At 39.2% G+C, this 14,853-nt stretch overlaps 1 protein-coding gene across 2 annotated transcripts in view; it reads right to left on the bottom strand.

Annotated features, from left to right (window-relative positions):
- Positions 1-7,680: 7,680 nt before the first annotated feature.
- GK (glycerol kinase) overlaps positions 7,681-14,853 on the bottom strand; it is a 36,888-nt gene continuing 29,715 nt past the window's right edge. The window contains exons 19-20 of one of the 2 annotated variants that reach the window (XM_055801682.1): positions 13,265-13,351; positions 7,681-10,120 (exon numbers count right to left, since the gene is read on the bottom strand). In XM_055801682.1, coding sequence (XP_055657657.1) covers positions 10,107-10,120; positions 13,265-13,351 — 101 coding nt within the window. In that variant the 3' untranslated portion in view covers positions 7,681-10,106. The remainder of the gene's footprint in view (positions 10,121-13,264; positions 13,352-14,853) is intronic. The other variant, XM_055801683.1, reaches the window with a different exon arrangement.

The raw sequence follows: 14,853 nt of genomic DNA, 5'->3' as shown, positions 1-14,853 counted from the left end.
AATTAAAATTAAAAAAAGAAATACAGGAGAATAGTGAATAACTAAGCAACACTTCCCACATTGCAATGGTCTAGCACAAGGTTAGTCTTATTTTGAGTCATTTAAACACGTAGGGTGTGCCCACAACTAAACAGCCAGTGAATGAAGAGAAGAAAAATAAAGGAAAAAAGATGATTGACTGGGATCCAGAATGCCAGGTTGTTACCTGACTGGTTCAGCCCCAGGTGACTGACAGAAGCCCCATGTCCTTGGTGGTTGCTTGCCCACCTACTGACGATGGGGTTGGGAACTCCTTCCGCATCTGTCGGACAAGTAGCTACACAAGGACAAAGTCTAATCTCGGTGGGCATCCTAATGCCCAAAGAGATGGTCCAGGTTTAATTGGCAACAAGAATCTGCTTTTGTATGTGGTGCACGAGGGTAAGAGAGCAAGACTCAGTCTGCAGTCCGTGCATGGCTGGTTTTGTGAATAAACAAGGGGCTTCTGTTTGTCATACTGCCAGGTGAGCACCTTTCATTGTAAGTGAATTTAGCTTTCCTGAGAAATTAATGCAGTCAACAAGTGTCTTTTAAAAATTATAAACAGATGGTGCTTTTCAGCACAGGCAAAATGTGATTAAGAAACTCCTTTGTTCAAAAAATACAATTTATGCTTTAAACTTTTTAATCTATCAAAAGCTTCAGATTTAAAGCAGCACTTACCATAAGTGTGCAGAAGGTTTTTTATATTGCAGCTGCTTGTGAACTAGATAAGAATTTACAGCTTTCTTGCAAGTCACTTGTGGCATTAGCTTAGCATTATCTTAATGCTAACCTAGTTAGCAGTAGCAAATGATTAAAGTATCAAAGAAGGAAAACAAATGTATGATTGTTGAAAACAAACATAATAAATAACATAATCAGTATCTGTGCTAACGGATTTTGAGTACAAAATATGCCTTGCTTAAATAGGTCCCATGCATAGGGCCAGTGATAATCTAATTACTGGGCTGATCAATAAGAATTCAATTTTTATAGTTAGGACCGCAGCTTCTTAACATCTGCTCTGGCAGGAAAATAACAGTGGTGGCAAATTTGGGTTTTTGTTCTTTGGAAATTTTCTACCATATGGGATGCTCAAAAAGATCTATCTAAGGAACAAAGGAAACCAGAGGAATCAATTGATCTTACCTGTGCACATATACCAAATGGAGTCATGCTGCAGCACAAACAAACTAGTAGGCTGCAACAAGGCTTTTACCCTCAGTCAGATTCTACTGTCTGTGCTGTTTCTCCTTCCTCCAGAGGTCAGACAACATTCCTCCTCCTCCATCTGACCACCTCTCCCACACGCCTCAGGGATATTTAGAGCTACAGCTGCACATCATCCAGGTCAATCAACCCGCTGCCTCTGAGGCAAGGCCACAGCTGCATGTTATCGATGCTAATCAACCCACTGCCTTCATTCCTCTACAGTGATACCATCACTGGGGGCTTTTTTTTAAACTCTTACCATTAATTACTTTCTCATACACCTTAAAAGTTGGTCTTCACTGAAGAAAGTACTTTTGAATATACTATATTTATTCTACTCTGTTTAAATTTGAAGCATTATGTGCCTTGGCCTGAAAAACAAGCTATTAAAATCGCTTTGATAACAGTCTGGTTTAGTTCAAGCCCAAGATGCCAAGGCTATGTCTGCAAAAGCATTTCTTAATGCAGAGAAATATGATAGCAGTAAAGCAATTTTGATGTGATAATACAGCGATCTTAGATCAGTTCCCACCTAAAATGCCAGTGAAGCTGGTAAAAGTACAGCATTGCCACTGTGCCTGATGTACGTGGGCGCTAAGGTACGAACCAGCCAAAGCATCCTTATACCCGCGGGCAGCACAGCTGTGCTGGCAGAGGGCTACAGCGTGAGCCTGACTTCAGCACTGAAGCTGGGGTGGAAAGGAAGTATTTTGAATTTTTACAAATGCAGGTATACAGTGCAGCAAATGATTTATTTTTTTTCTCCTAAATGCTTTTTTTAGCATTCAGGAGAGATTTTTTTTTTCCAGAAGCAGTCCTCTGCTTCACAGTGGAAGGCAGATCTATACGCCCCCCTCCCTGCCAGATACTACCCTGAACCCCAACAAACACCCCATGTGTGGACTTCAGCACAACTCCTGCTTAGCTCATCCCTCTGTACAGTGTTTCTTTGGGACTATAGCTGATGGCCAACTCTCAAGAGGAAAGATTGGCTCTGTAAAGGTGGATAAGGATGACATGGTCTGAAGAATGATGTTGCCTGGCATCTAGATGCATGATCCTATATGCCCTAAGACCGTCAGACATTATTTCACTACAGTAGCAGGGTGAGGGGACAGATGGAGTGGAGGATCCCCAGCTTATAGTTCTGAAACAGGAATGCTTTTACTGACACCGAGTCCAGACTTAAAGTGATGGATAAGCAAACCCAAAATAACAAACCAACAAATGTTAGCAGCCTTCTTAATGGATATGAAGTGTCTGTGTTTTTTTAATGGCCAGAGAAGAGAGCAAGAGAGACGTATCCTGGAAATGCCTGTGCAAATGTTGTGTAGCTCAGAGTAATTTCAAGCACCACAGTAATGAGAACCCATGTCTTCCACATTACAAACCCTCTGACTTCCAAATAAAAGAAAACCAAAAGTGATATGGACCTTACGTACATCTGTTTCCTTCACTGTGGAATATCCATTTCAAAGTCTAGGCAGTGTCCAAGATTAAACATCCATAGAAAGAAATAAATTACATAAGTATACTTTAATGGTTACTTTGTGGGTACACACTATTAGGTCTGTGTGTGACCTTGGTACAGGAACTTCATGACTTTTGGGTGAAAATCCATAACATTAACAATCTTAGAGGAAATTCTATAGACAAGAATGACCACACCTCTTGTTTTTTATTTTATTATGAAAGAACTCACTGTCTTTCCTCATATGTGTTTGGTACTATGCATTTACTGCAAACTAGTTTGGCAGTACCGATCTACACAGTGTAAATGAACTGCTCATGTGCTGATGTTATCTTTGTTACTATTGTAAGGTAGTACAGCTGTGACTCATGTTTTTGCATAAATATTTAAATTTTTTTTCAACATTTTCATTTTGAGAATACTATGCCAAATGCTGCTCTGATAGCTTCAGCAGATGCTACTTTGAAAAGCAAGTGGGAAAGTGTTTTGTGGTTTTTTGTTTGGGTTTTTTTTGCTTTGGGGTTTTTTTGGTTTGTTTTTTTATGAAGCTATAATAAAACCTTCCAACAATTTCAGATATTGAAGGATGTTCTATAAACCAGTATCATCCTACTGTTATGGCCATCAATCATGCTGTGGCTTGTTATATTGATTTACTATTGCATTACACTGGGTTCTGAATTGCTAAATTTCTGGTTTGTTTTTTTCTACCTTTCCTAAGTCCTTACCTCACACACTAAATAAAACTACACCTGCATATTCCAATATACAACATGTCTCATTTGCACATGAAGTGCGACTCAGTATTTCATATATTCATGAATAAACAAATAAGCTATTTCAAGATGAGCGAATAAAATCTTTCAGCACTATTATAATGTTTAATTAAATCAATTAATTAAATTAATATGAATTTTACTTAACATTACCTAATGTTTAGCAGTCTGATAAACCTTGCATTGTATCCAATTGTTTGTTGGTGTAGTATCAGCAGTCAAACAAAAGGACCTGGTAACAGTCAAAGAAACAATCACATGTTCTGAAATCTGTTGCTGGATATGACAGTCCTTGACGACTTCTGAGTCAGATGTTCATCAATAAGCAGAAATCCAAATGAAGGTAAGGTACAATTTGTTTACTTTAAGGCTTAAGTATTAAGAAGGTCACAGAACAGAAGCATCATGTTGCACTTGAAGTGGTTTACACCTTGTTGAAGACTATATAGAGTCCAAATCAGAACAGCTTGCGTTGTCAGCCTATTTCCTGGGGTGGTGGTGTGTGTTTGTGTGTAGAGTGTCTTAAAGAGACTTACTGATACATGTCTTGAGTTTTAACTGAGACACAACAATCATCATTTGGAGAACAATATCAAAGTTATCATCTTGTGCTTTGCTTCACAATGAAGACAGGATTCTTGCACATTCCGGACAGGTCACTCTCCCTCCTTTTGCCTTTCTTCCTTAAAAACAAAGAACTCGGTGAGTATCTGATGCCTCTTGTACTGTGAGAGCTCTAGAAGCTTTTCTTCTTGTTAAATCAGTTTCTTCTGCTGAAGAGTCAGTTCATCAGAATTGTGCAACTGAAGAATCAATTCTCCCTGAAAAATCAAGGTTGACAAGCGGCACTGGCACAATAACTTCCAGAAAGTGCCGTCCACAGAAGACTTGGAGTTAGATTCTAGTCGTAAGCTGACAGAGATTGAAGCCATTTACATAGTTTTTCAAGTAACCTTCTTTCAGAACGGGGCAGCACTGGGCACTAGCGTTTGTGGAAGAAAGTGATGTTGATACTGAAACACCATGCAGGGGAGAGCACTAATATTTGTGTTATGCATCCCGTAAGCTGACTCCTGTTGTTGGACACAGAGCGGTGGCACAGAAGGGATGTCTGTGCTCATAAAAGCTGATGACAAACAGTCCATGAATTTGAGTTCCTCTGTATCAAACAGTAAGCTCTATGGCAGGTTTCAGTGATCTGTTCACCTGCAAGACAACATATGCAAGAAAGACGGACAGGACTGATGTAGTCAGAAAACTTAGAAGAAAGTAAGTAGCTAAAGCGATATACTCAAAACTCCCGAAGCTGTTTGTGAGGCAGCATAGGAAATGCGCATGCTGCTGAGCAGCTGACTAACCCATCCTGTTGCCAAAACAAATAGAAGACAATTGCAACAGCTTTGGCAGTGGGAGGCAAAATGCTTGCTCTAGACAGTGACAACTGATCACCAGCGCTGTCCTGTCTGCAAGCTCTTTCCTAGTTGCACAAGACCCAAGAAATGTATCAGGCGGTGAGGAAGCTAGAGCTGCTGGATCTTCAGCTCTCAGAGTGCTCCCTCCCTGCAGAACTGCAAAGCAGTCGTGTGGGAGATCCTTCCAACCAAAGTGAATTAACGTTTGAGGACAGTCAGAGAAGGAACCCTCAGATCAGCAGCCCATAGATTAAAAAAACCCAACACTACAGACAAAAAGAAGCAACTCCCAAATTGACGTCTTCCCATTAAAAATAATTAAGGAACCCATATTTTTATGTTTTTATAACCACACTTTAACTGTGGTCTCTTTGGAAGCATATTATCCCACGCCTGCCTTTTGGGCTGCTTTGAAGCGCCTGGTGGTATAATTCCTTGTGAAAAATAAGGTATTTGACTAAAGCAATCAGGAATCTGAAAAGGAGTCATTCTACTTGGACTCCCACTGCAACCGCTTAAAAGATTCTCTCTCAAAACTAAACCAAGTAGGATAGCAAGCCCACACAATAGGGCTGACTCTGCCAAAGCAAATACATATATAGGGTAACGTAGTGATCGTGCCAGTTGAATAATGTTGAAATACAGTGACGGGTGTAAACTGATTCATACAAAGTGAAATGGTTTTGTCCAAATAAGCTAGCGTTGCCTTCTCCCTGGCCCTTGTTATTATCTAGCCCAAGCCTTCAGCCTGCGCTGGAGACAAGCTGTGGCTGACCTAAGCACGGGCTCACAGATCAGCAGAGGCAGGAAGGCACACCCCTGCTCAGTGTGGTCAGCAAGGTCAGGAGTTTGAGTATCCTGAAGGATGGAGGCTCCACAGCCTTTATGAGCAACCTGCTCCCATACATGACCACCCGTGGAGTGAAAAAATTGTTTTGTTTGAATGGGATTTCCCGTGTTTCAGTTTGTGCCCATTGTCTCTCACCATCACCAGGCACTGCTAAGAAGGGTCTGGCCCCATGGCCTTTACCCTCTGCATCAGGTATTTGTATCTGAGCTCTCTCCAAGCTGAGCAGTCCCAGATCTCTCAGCTTCTCCCATATGATGCTCGAGTCCTTTAACCATCTTTGATTACCACAGGTCTCCCTCTGGTATGCCTGTGTCTCTCTCATACCGGTGATCCCAGAGCTGGACCCAGCACTCCAGATGTGTCTCACCAGGGCTGATCAGAGAGGAAGTATCATCTCCCTTGGCCTGCTGGTGATGCTCTGCCTGATGCAGCCCAAAGTGCTGCTGGCCACCTTTGTTGCAACTGCTGCCTCATGTTCAACTTGGTGCCCACCAGGACCCCCAGGACCTTTTCTGCAAAGCTGTTTCCCAGCAGGTTGGCCCCCACAGGGGTTGTTCCTCCCAACAGCAGGACACGGCACTTCCCCTTGTTAAACTCCATGAGGTTCCTGTCAGCCCATTTCTCCTGCCTGTGGAAGGCCCTCTCAACAGCATAGGAAAATCATTCCAGCAACGTTCCTGTCCCATTTCCGAGCTTTCAAAGGCTGCTTCTCATTTGCCTGTCCTTATCTCCAGGACTGACACGTACTACTTCCATAAATGCCAGTCAGTAATTAATAATTATAAAGTCATACTGGCCTTGTGCTACAGCTTGCGATGGGATGACACTCCAATAGCTACAGATGCAGGATTCTTTAGATGGGAAGATTGTGGCTTCCATGCCGATATGAATGTCAAGAAGCTTGTTTGTATAGAGTTCCAATAATAGACTAGACATAGTATTAGCTTTCATTGAACAAAGATCCTTTATACATATACATTTCTGATATTAATTACTAATTTATTGTAAACTTCTAATCTCATACTATTCCAGCCTGAAGAATCATGAAATTTGAGTGTGCTTTTGTGCATGGCTGTAAGTTTGCCATGTGAAAGGAAGACACTAGAGTCTCACAAGCAGAGGGAGAAGTCTGATATTGAGGAATAACAACATGCTAGCCAAGGTTTCTGTGCTGCTATTTAACTGCTTTTTTTGGGGGGGTGGAAGGGCTGGGGGGTGGGCAGTGGGGGGTGGTGTTGTTTCTGACTCACACAACTGATTGTGATATAGGGGACTGAAGACTTTGTAAGACTACAGGTGAAGGCTATAGCCTTGGTAAAATTATGCAGCACTAGTTGTGTAGAATACAATCAGGAGCTACAAAGAGACAGAACAGGAATCTGGCGGGCACACTCCATAAATGTACCCTCCACATATACACATACCCCCATGCTTCTTTCCTTAAATAATGGAAGTACCTTATGCTCCCGGCTAGCATGCCTAGCAATGTTTCCTATTTCAGGAATATTTCTTCCCCTGACTCATAGTGGCTTTTTAATCTGCAGCAAGTACCAGACAAAGGTGTAAGACCAAAACCCCTTTGGCGTATTGGCGCCACCAAGCAATCATGTTTGAGACCTTCGGATCAAACCTGTATTACGACTGTGTTCCTTCCTGTTGTTTTGCTTGCATTTTCCTGCTTTTTCTTGAGTATGGAGAGACTTGAGGAAATGTAATTTCTGATTCAGACCTTGAAACTGATTATACCACTGAAAAGCAGAACACAGCGCTGCATGTGTTTGATCCGCGTAGCTGAGCAAGTTAAAGTGTGTGTCTGTGATACTTACAGAGGGTGCTCTATCATAAAGTAAGTGTCAATGTGTACCAATGACTCATGTAAAAAAGATTCCTGAAAATGTGTTTGAAAGGTGATGTGCAAGAAAAAACTGACAGCTCACATCAATTTACTTATGGTATTTTAATACCAAGTTAACGCATTTCTCAAGTAAGAACTTATAAATCTGGTAATTTATAGAAAAAAATAAATCACAGCTTCACAAAAAGCTAACTTTCAACAGTTTGTCCCCTCCCCGCCAACACACAGTTTACAATATATTTCAACTATGTTGGTAGAAAGTTAACAGTAGTGTGAAATTCTTTAAAAATATTTGCAACGGCAATTGAAAATAAAATAATGAATTTTACTCAGTGAAAAAGTAATAGGAATTGCGTTTCCCAGTATAAGATAAATCAGAAAAGCAGCAAAAAACCTCCCTCCTACTTGCTATGTGCTACCTTCCCCCCCCAATACATCACTGGCAAAGGCAACACTTCAACATTAATCGTTCCCAGGTTGAGTACTTTTTGGCAAGAAGACACACTCACAAGTTCAGTGTTTGAGGTGTGTGCTTGCCCTCACCCTGTGTGCTGCAAAGGCTGCTGTCACTCCTGTTCCCTGGGGTCAGGTGGGATCAGCCACAGCTCTGAGTGTAAAGATTTTTTTATGGGTTCATGTTCATTTTTCACTCTTTTTCAACTCTCCAATACACTGGAAATCCCAGAAATTTTAGTTGCCACACCTCACCTTCGAGTATTTACAGGAGATACAGGATTTGAATGATGTTGTTATATTTTCACCTGTGTAAAAGAACCCCCTCTGTTAAATTTATACATGCAGCCACCGGACGAAAAATGTTCCTTCTCTAACTTCTTAATTAAAAGTCACATTTTCAAAGGTCATTGCACTTGATAATAAAAAGGCAATTAATATGCATTTGATATTAAATATATTGTACAGATCTGAACTTCTGTGCAATCCATTGCTTCAGACACACATATTTAACATCTTTTTAAAAACTAAGCCTCTAATCATAATGTAACAAAGAAAAACAAACTTTGTTAGAGACTGTATTTTAAAAGAACTTTAACAACAAACGCACACAAAAAACCGCTCCCTTTAACTCCTAGTGCATTTAAACACATCTTTGAAATTCTCCATGTCGTTCCCACACTTCACCTCGCTATCATTCTGTACCATTCGAATGACGCTATACAAGAATGCATTTTCTCTGACCTAACCAATAAGGCTGGCATTTGTCACACTGTTGGTACAAAGAGGAAAGCTGAAGATAAGATTATTGCCTCACTCCTTCACCTGCGGAAGACGAAGTTTCCAAGTGGACGCAACTCAGCTGTCACACACATTGCCTGTGGACTCTAGTGGCCCGTTTCAGGTGCCAAGTGCTTACTCTTCCAAGTCAGGGTTTTGGGTTATCCCAGTATATTTTGCAACAACTTGCTGTTAGAACTATGGACATGAAAACTCAGTGGAAGATTTTGGTCCCTGAGATATACTAAATGAGATTAAGAACTGAAGCACTGATACTTAATTTGGAGTGGACCCTCTTTAAGGAAAACTAGGTTAGCTTCAACTTTCAAAAGTTTAACAAATAGTGACTAAAATATCCTTAAGCAGGATGACAGAATATATGCAGTATTGGTCAAGAAAAGTGCACTGTACAGAGCAGTTTTAAGTGTTATCAGCTGCTGAGGACCAAGAAGCTGTCCTGTCAACAGCATGCTGCATCAAATCTGTCTTTCCAAACTAACAGAAAAGCACAAGAACATAAAAGATGGCCTTAGCCAAAACATTTAGTTACTCGTATCTCTTTATAGCTATGGAACTTAAGTGTCTTAAATACAACCAGCAAACTGACTACGTCAGCCAGAGGCCAACCCAAACTTTCTAACTTTGTAACTGATCATTTCAAGAGTGCTCTGTGGACTGTATCAGCAGCGTCTTCGTTGCCAAACCAGTGGCAATGCATGCTGCTGATAACAGGCTTTGAGCTAGTGTTTAAAAGGTTTGTACCCTTGAATGTGTTTCAGACCAGCAGCCACTACAATAAAACATCTTTGGCAACCACAGACATATGAAAGGTAATTCACAGCAGCTGGAAGAATTGTAAGATGCTTACAAAGTTCTATAGCACATCATTAACTTTCTGCAGGGTGTTGTATAAAGTACGAAAACCCTGAAAAGGATAGCTCAACATCTGACATTACCTCAGAAGCTTCAGGGGTTTGTTATACCAACACTCAAACAAATCTAGGGCTTGTGAAGTTTTAGAGGATGATATGCAATAGTCCACACAAAGGCCTCCAGTGCAGTAGGAGCTGATGGGGAAGGAAGCAGAGTAATGAAGGGTCGAAAACTTAAGTTTCAGTGTACCACTGGGAGGTTACTCAGGGGCTGCCAACAGACGGATTCGTGAATGGATTTAGTCACGCAAGTAGTATAATCACATTGGTGGTGGGATCTCTTCAGACACAAAACAAAACGAAACAAAAAAAGCAGTTGCATCCAGAGAGTCCACTAAGCAGTCTCATTTACCAGTACCTTAAATAAGAAAGAATATGCATTAGTAACATAGAATTTACTCTGAAACATTAATAACATTCTGTAACACAGCTGAGCTATTAGAGGACCCGAGTATAAACACATTTTGTTTTCAATTACTGCAATTATAAATTAGTTATATCTTGTGGCACCAGATAAACCAGCAGTTAAGTGTGTGGGATGTGCATATAGTAGGAGAGAAGAGACCACACTATTAAGATGGGTAAATTTTTAACAAGCAGAATTGTAGAAAGGTACTCTAAATTAATTTTTTTCTGAATACGAGTTCAGGTTTCAGAAATTTGGGAAACACTATTGCAACCAACTATTGCAGAAATAGTGATACCTGTATGTAAATTAGTATGCAATTTGGCAGTAACTCACAACGCAAGAAACTAATAAGGAAAAACAGAATCTTAAAAAACCCCTAAAGCATATTTAAGCAGGAAGAATATAGTATTACTATCAGTACTGACCCCTTATTCTGTGAGAATAAAGTCAAAGAACTTTATACCCCAGTACTTCAGATGTCACACAAGATCCTGTAGAGAGCAAACCCCTGCTTACACCTCACTTCAGAGGTGCCAATTTAAGCATGCAAAGGCAATTGCTTAAATTTGAGCCTGATAAAGTACAGTACTGCTTTCAGTTAACTCCCAACCCCCACAAAAAGCCAACTACAGAATATGTTGAAATCCCTCAGATGCCCACGTCTAAAACTAGTGTGAAAAACTTAGCAGACTCTTAGCATAGGGACTCCAGCTACTACACGCAACTCACTTGATTAGTGAAATAAAACAAAATACTGGTCCTTTCTCCCCTGGGATAGAAGAAGAATGAAGATAAGCTACAAGTAACTGACTCAATTTTGATAACATTATGAAATGATACCATAAAATACAGCGGTTTTTCATACTCAGTCATCAGGTGCTGCATGAAAAGGCCGTTAGTTTAATGGTTCTGTAAATGGGTTTTTGCCATGTTAGTGTTCTCTCTTCTGCCACAGCAGATTTTTCGTTCGCATGTCAGTATTTGTAAAATCATGGCCCTGCCCTACAGAGACATGCTCAACAACAGCACTGCTGCCATGCAAGACTTACTGCTGTTCCAGCACATGAAGGATGAATTCAGTCCTCAGTAGATTCAATCCTCAAACCTACTATACTGATGACTGCGTTGGAGTTCCAGTGTTTCATTGAAAGATAAAATGTAACAAATTAATTAATGGAGCTCCTGTACTGAATTAGAAGGAAAGTCTGGTCAGCTAGTTCCAGCTTTTAAAAGCAAAAGGGTATTTACCAGAGTAAATGTCTAAGGGGGAAGCAGCCCTGCTCCAATCAGCCACACAAATTCTATATATCATGTTCTACCCTAACACACAGCTGAGCAATACAACTTGTACATGGTCATCACTGACGCTATTCCTTTTTAGACAACATCATTCGTAAAACAAGTAAGAGCTGGAAATTACTTGCAACCTCTCCTGTTCCCAAGCTTACCAAGTAAACAAAAGGCCCATATATTGGTATATAAAGTAACTATATTGGTATATATAGTAAATATATATATATATATATAGTAATGGTAACTATACCAATAGTTACTGTTATCTGAAAACAAGGCCAAAAATGGGTTCTGAAGGGCAGAGTGAGCTGAGTATGTTTTCCACCTGTGGGTCAGAAAGGCAATGACAAGCTCAGGGAACGGAGAAAAAACCTCACCTTTGGTTAACAGTTCCAGCAGCGCAAGTTTAGATATTTATATGCAGGTTACTGATTAGTTGTTTTTTAAAAAGCAATAAACCCAGAATTTAAGTTGCTTATCTACCCACTTAGCAGTGTTCTTCATATTATTTTAGGTATCCTCTATGTGGTGAGAACCTGACCTGTAATTAATACTCAAGCTGCTTAGTTTAGCTTGTTAAAAATTTACCCACTTATTCACAGCTGGTTTTATTTTATTCTTCATAATAAAGATTGTTCTCCTTCCCAGATAGATACATTACAGAGTTAGTAAATCAATGTCAATCCATTTGTTCAGTTTCATTTTTGCCTAGCGTTTGTTTAGTTTGATTTTAGTTCTCCTACAAGCTCAGACAGTCTCTTCCATGCAAGTAAAAATACAATTGAATAGTTAATTCAGGCTGAATACTTAGAAACAAAATACAAACACATCACAGGAGCATGCTGGAGTCCTCAACTGTCTGTTTAATTAACATCCCCCACCCATCCCGCCAAAACCACAACCAAGAAAGAAAACTAAACAATCTCCTCCAAAAAGCTTACTAAGCAGCAACAATGGCTATACTGTAAAATACTTTGACATGAAATTATGAAACACAACAAAAAAGACCAAAAGACATCACCATATAAACTTCTTTTTCTTACCGTAAGAATATCTTAATGAAATGTCTTACTTCTGGCATAAGTAACTAACACTGTCTCCCAGATCAAGAACTTTCTTTTAAAATAAAACATATATTAATAGGTTGAAGATGCATCTTCATTGCATATGCACACAGTCCCTTTCCCCAGTTTTGCAGATAGGCCTTTTAGGGTCTCTTCTCTTTACACAAAACGAATTCACTTATCCATCAAAAGCAAAGTACAAAAAGAATATTCTATAGATTTAGCAGATGAAGATTTCTAACCATGCAATAGTTCCAAGGGGACCAGAAAAATGAAGGGGGTACATGAAGCCTTTCAGGAACAGAAGAAAAGTCTTCATTTTATTTAAACAAGAGACTCAAAATAATTTTAAACATTATGAGAAGAAATACAGGATAAAGGACAGAACCTTATTCTAACTGCAATGCACACTGTTATGCAGGCAATGCAAAACCTGTATCACTTTTGTAAATCGTGTACAGTCTGCAGAGCTAGACAAAGGGAGGGAGAGTTCAAGGTTTCATGTGCATCTAACAACTATGAATTTCATGGCACGTGAGGATGAATTCAAGATGGCATTCTCTTGGTTCCCTTAGGTACCATATGTTTAATTCACACCCTCAAACACTCGTGTGCATGGACAACAAAAAGCATCAGTCATTTTTGCTAAAAATAAACAAGATGGAATACAAAAAACCCCAACACTTAAACTAGTGTAGACAGCTTTTAAAGTGATCTAGTTCAAATAATAACTAACCTGAGACGTACTTTGCTCCGATTAACATTATCATGCTACTCATAATAAAAAACCCCAAAGGCAGACTACAGAAGATACTAGTGTCACCTGATGTCATCCAGGGGAGGGTGTTTCCAGTCAAGCAAATCAAAAGAGAAATATATATATAAATTGCAATATATATTTTTAAAATCATATGAACAGCAAAAAGTAACAAATATAGTGACATTTGCAGAAAAACTAAAAAAAGATTATGCATAACCCCCACAATAATTTTAAACAGGCTCTCAAAATAAGAGGTAAAATCCAAATTCCACTGTAGCACTATCTAGGTGGAGCCCATTTCTAGTATTCTTCAATCTCAAAATACTCCTAGTAGGCGGAAGACAAAGTTTCAAAGCAAGAACTAAGGAAAGTAACATTTCCTCCCTGACAGTGTTAAACCAGATAATCACTGAGGATGTTTTGATAAACATACCCTTTTTCACATCACCTGAAGAACAAGAGCTATTTTTATATTCTGCAAGGCAGAATTTTGTATCCTTCAAAAGGAGATAAAGACATGTAAGTAGGATAAGCATCAAGCACTTGGGATTTTAGGATACATAACAGAGGGTTGGTTAGATGTAATGCTACTAAATCATGGTGGACAATACTGAAGTGAATCTTATTACTCATGCCAAGTTACCTATTTCCCTTCCAAACAGCCTTGATGAAATTGTTTGTATAACCATGATGTGAAAGGAAATAGTTAAATCAATTTATAAGATGGTAAAAAGAAAATTTTAGCTTTGGCTAAAATAAGCCAATACTTTACATATATATATATATATATAATATAATAATAAAGTAAGAGACTTCACGCAGCCTGAGGGCTGCAACTGTGGATTGTTGGGGGAGTTTACATTTCAAGGATTCTTTACTTAATACTTTTCATTCTAATAGTTTTTTCAACAAAAGAAAATGAAATGAAGATAAAGCCCATAAATTATGTGTTGTAGGATAATTCAGGACTAAAAACTTATCCTGAAATATAAAATTACAGATCATGGAAGACTGCAGGTTTTGTGCAATTCAAACTTGATGGATGAAAAAGCCCTCTACTTCACAAGAAAGATCTTGTTCAGTCTCTCAAAAGTGTTCGTATATTTTCTGTGTGTGAACAATAAGTCTGCAATTCTTTACTTCCAAGATAAATGCTCGTTCTTAGCTCTTGTGGGTCAAACAGATTTTGATGTGGCTATCAATCCCTCCTTCCTATATAGCAAATAAAAAAGGCAAGATATAGCAAGAAAAATCACAGGATGAAACTCTTCTCCTTTGCAACATGAGGTTATAGTATAAGAAAGTTTATGAAATCCCTGCACTGTCATAGAATTGTGCTGTATCTATTCTTCTAGGTAAGACTTTTCTTTTGTAAACCAACGCTATTCTGCAAAACCAGAAGTTAGCCTTGATTTCATGTCCTCTGTTTTTAGAGCCCTGCAAGATACTGCTTCTGTCCTCCTTTCAAGATGAAGACCTATCTATCTACTTTCCTACTTTGTTTCCACAGTGGTTTTAAGTAATAATTTTTAGATCATTGGAATAGTCCAGAGATGGCATGAACA

The sequence above is a fragment of the Falco peregrinus genome, chromosome 4, assembly GCF_023634155.1.
Source record: "Falco peregrinus isolate bFalPer1 chromosome 4, bFalPer1.pri, whole genome shotgun sequence".
Classification (NCBI taxonomy): domain Eukaryota; kingdom Metazoa; phylum Chordata; class Aves; order Falconiformes; family Falconidae; genus Falco; species Falco peregrinus.
Note: the sequence above shows the minus strand (reverse complement) of the source record. Positions and strands in the feature narration are given on the sequence as shown.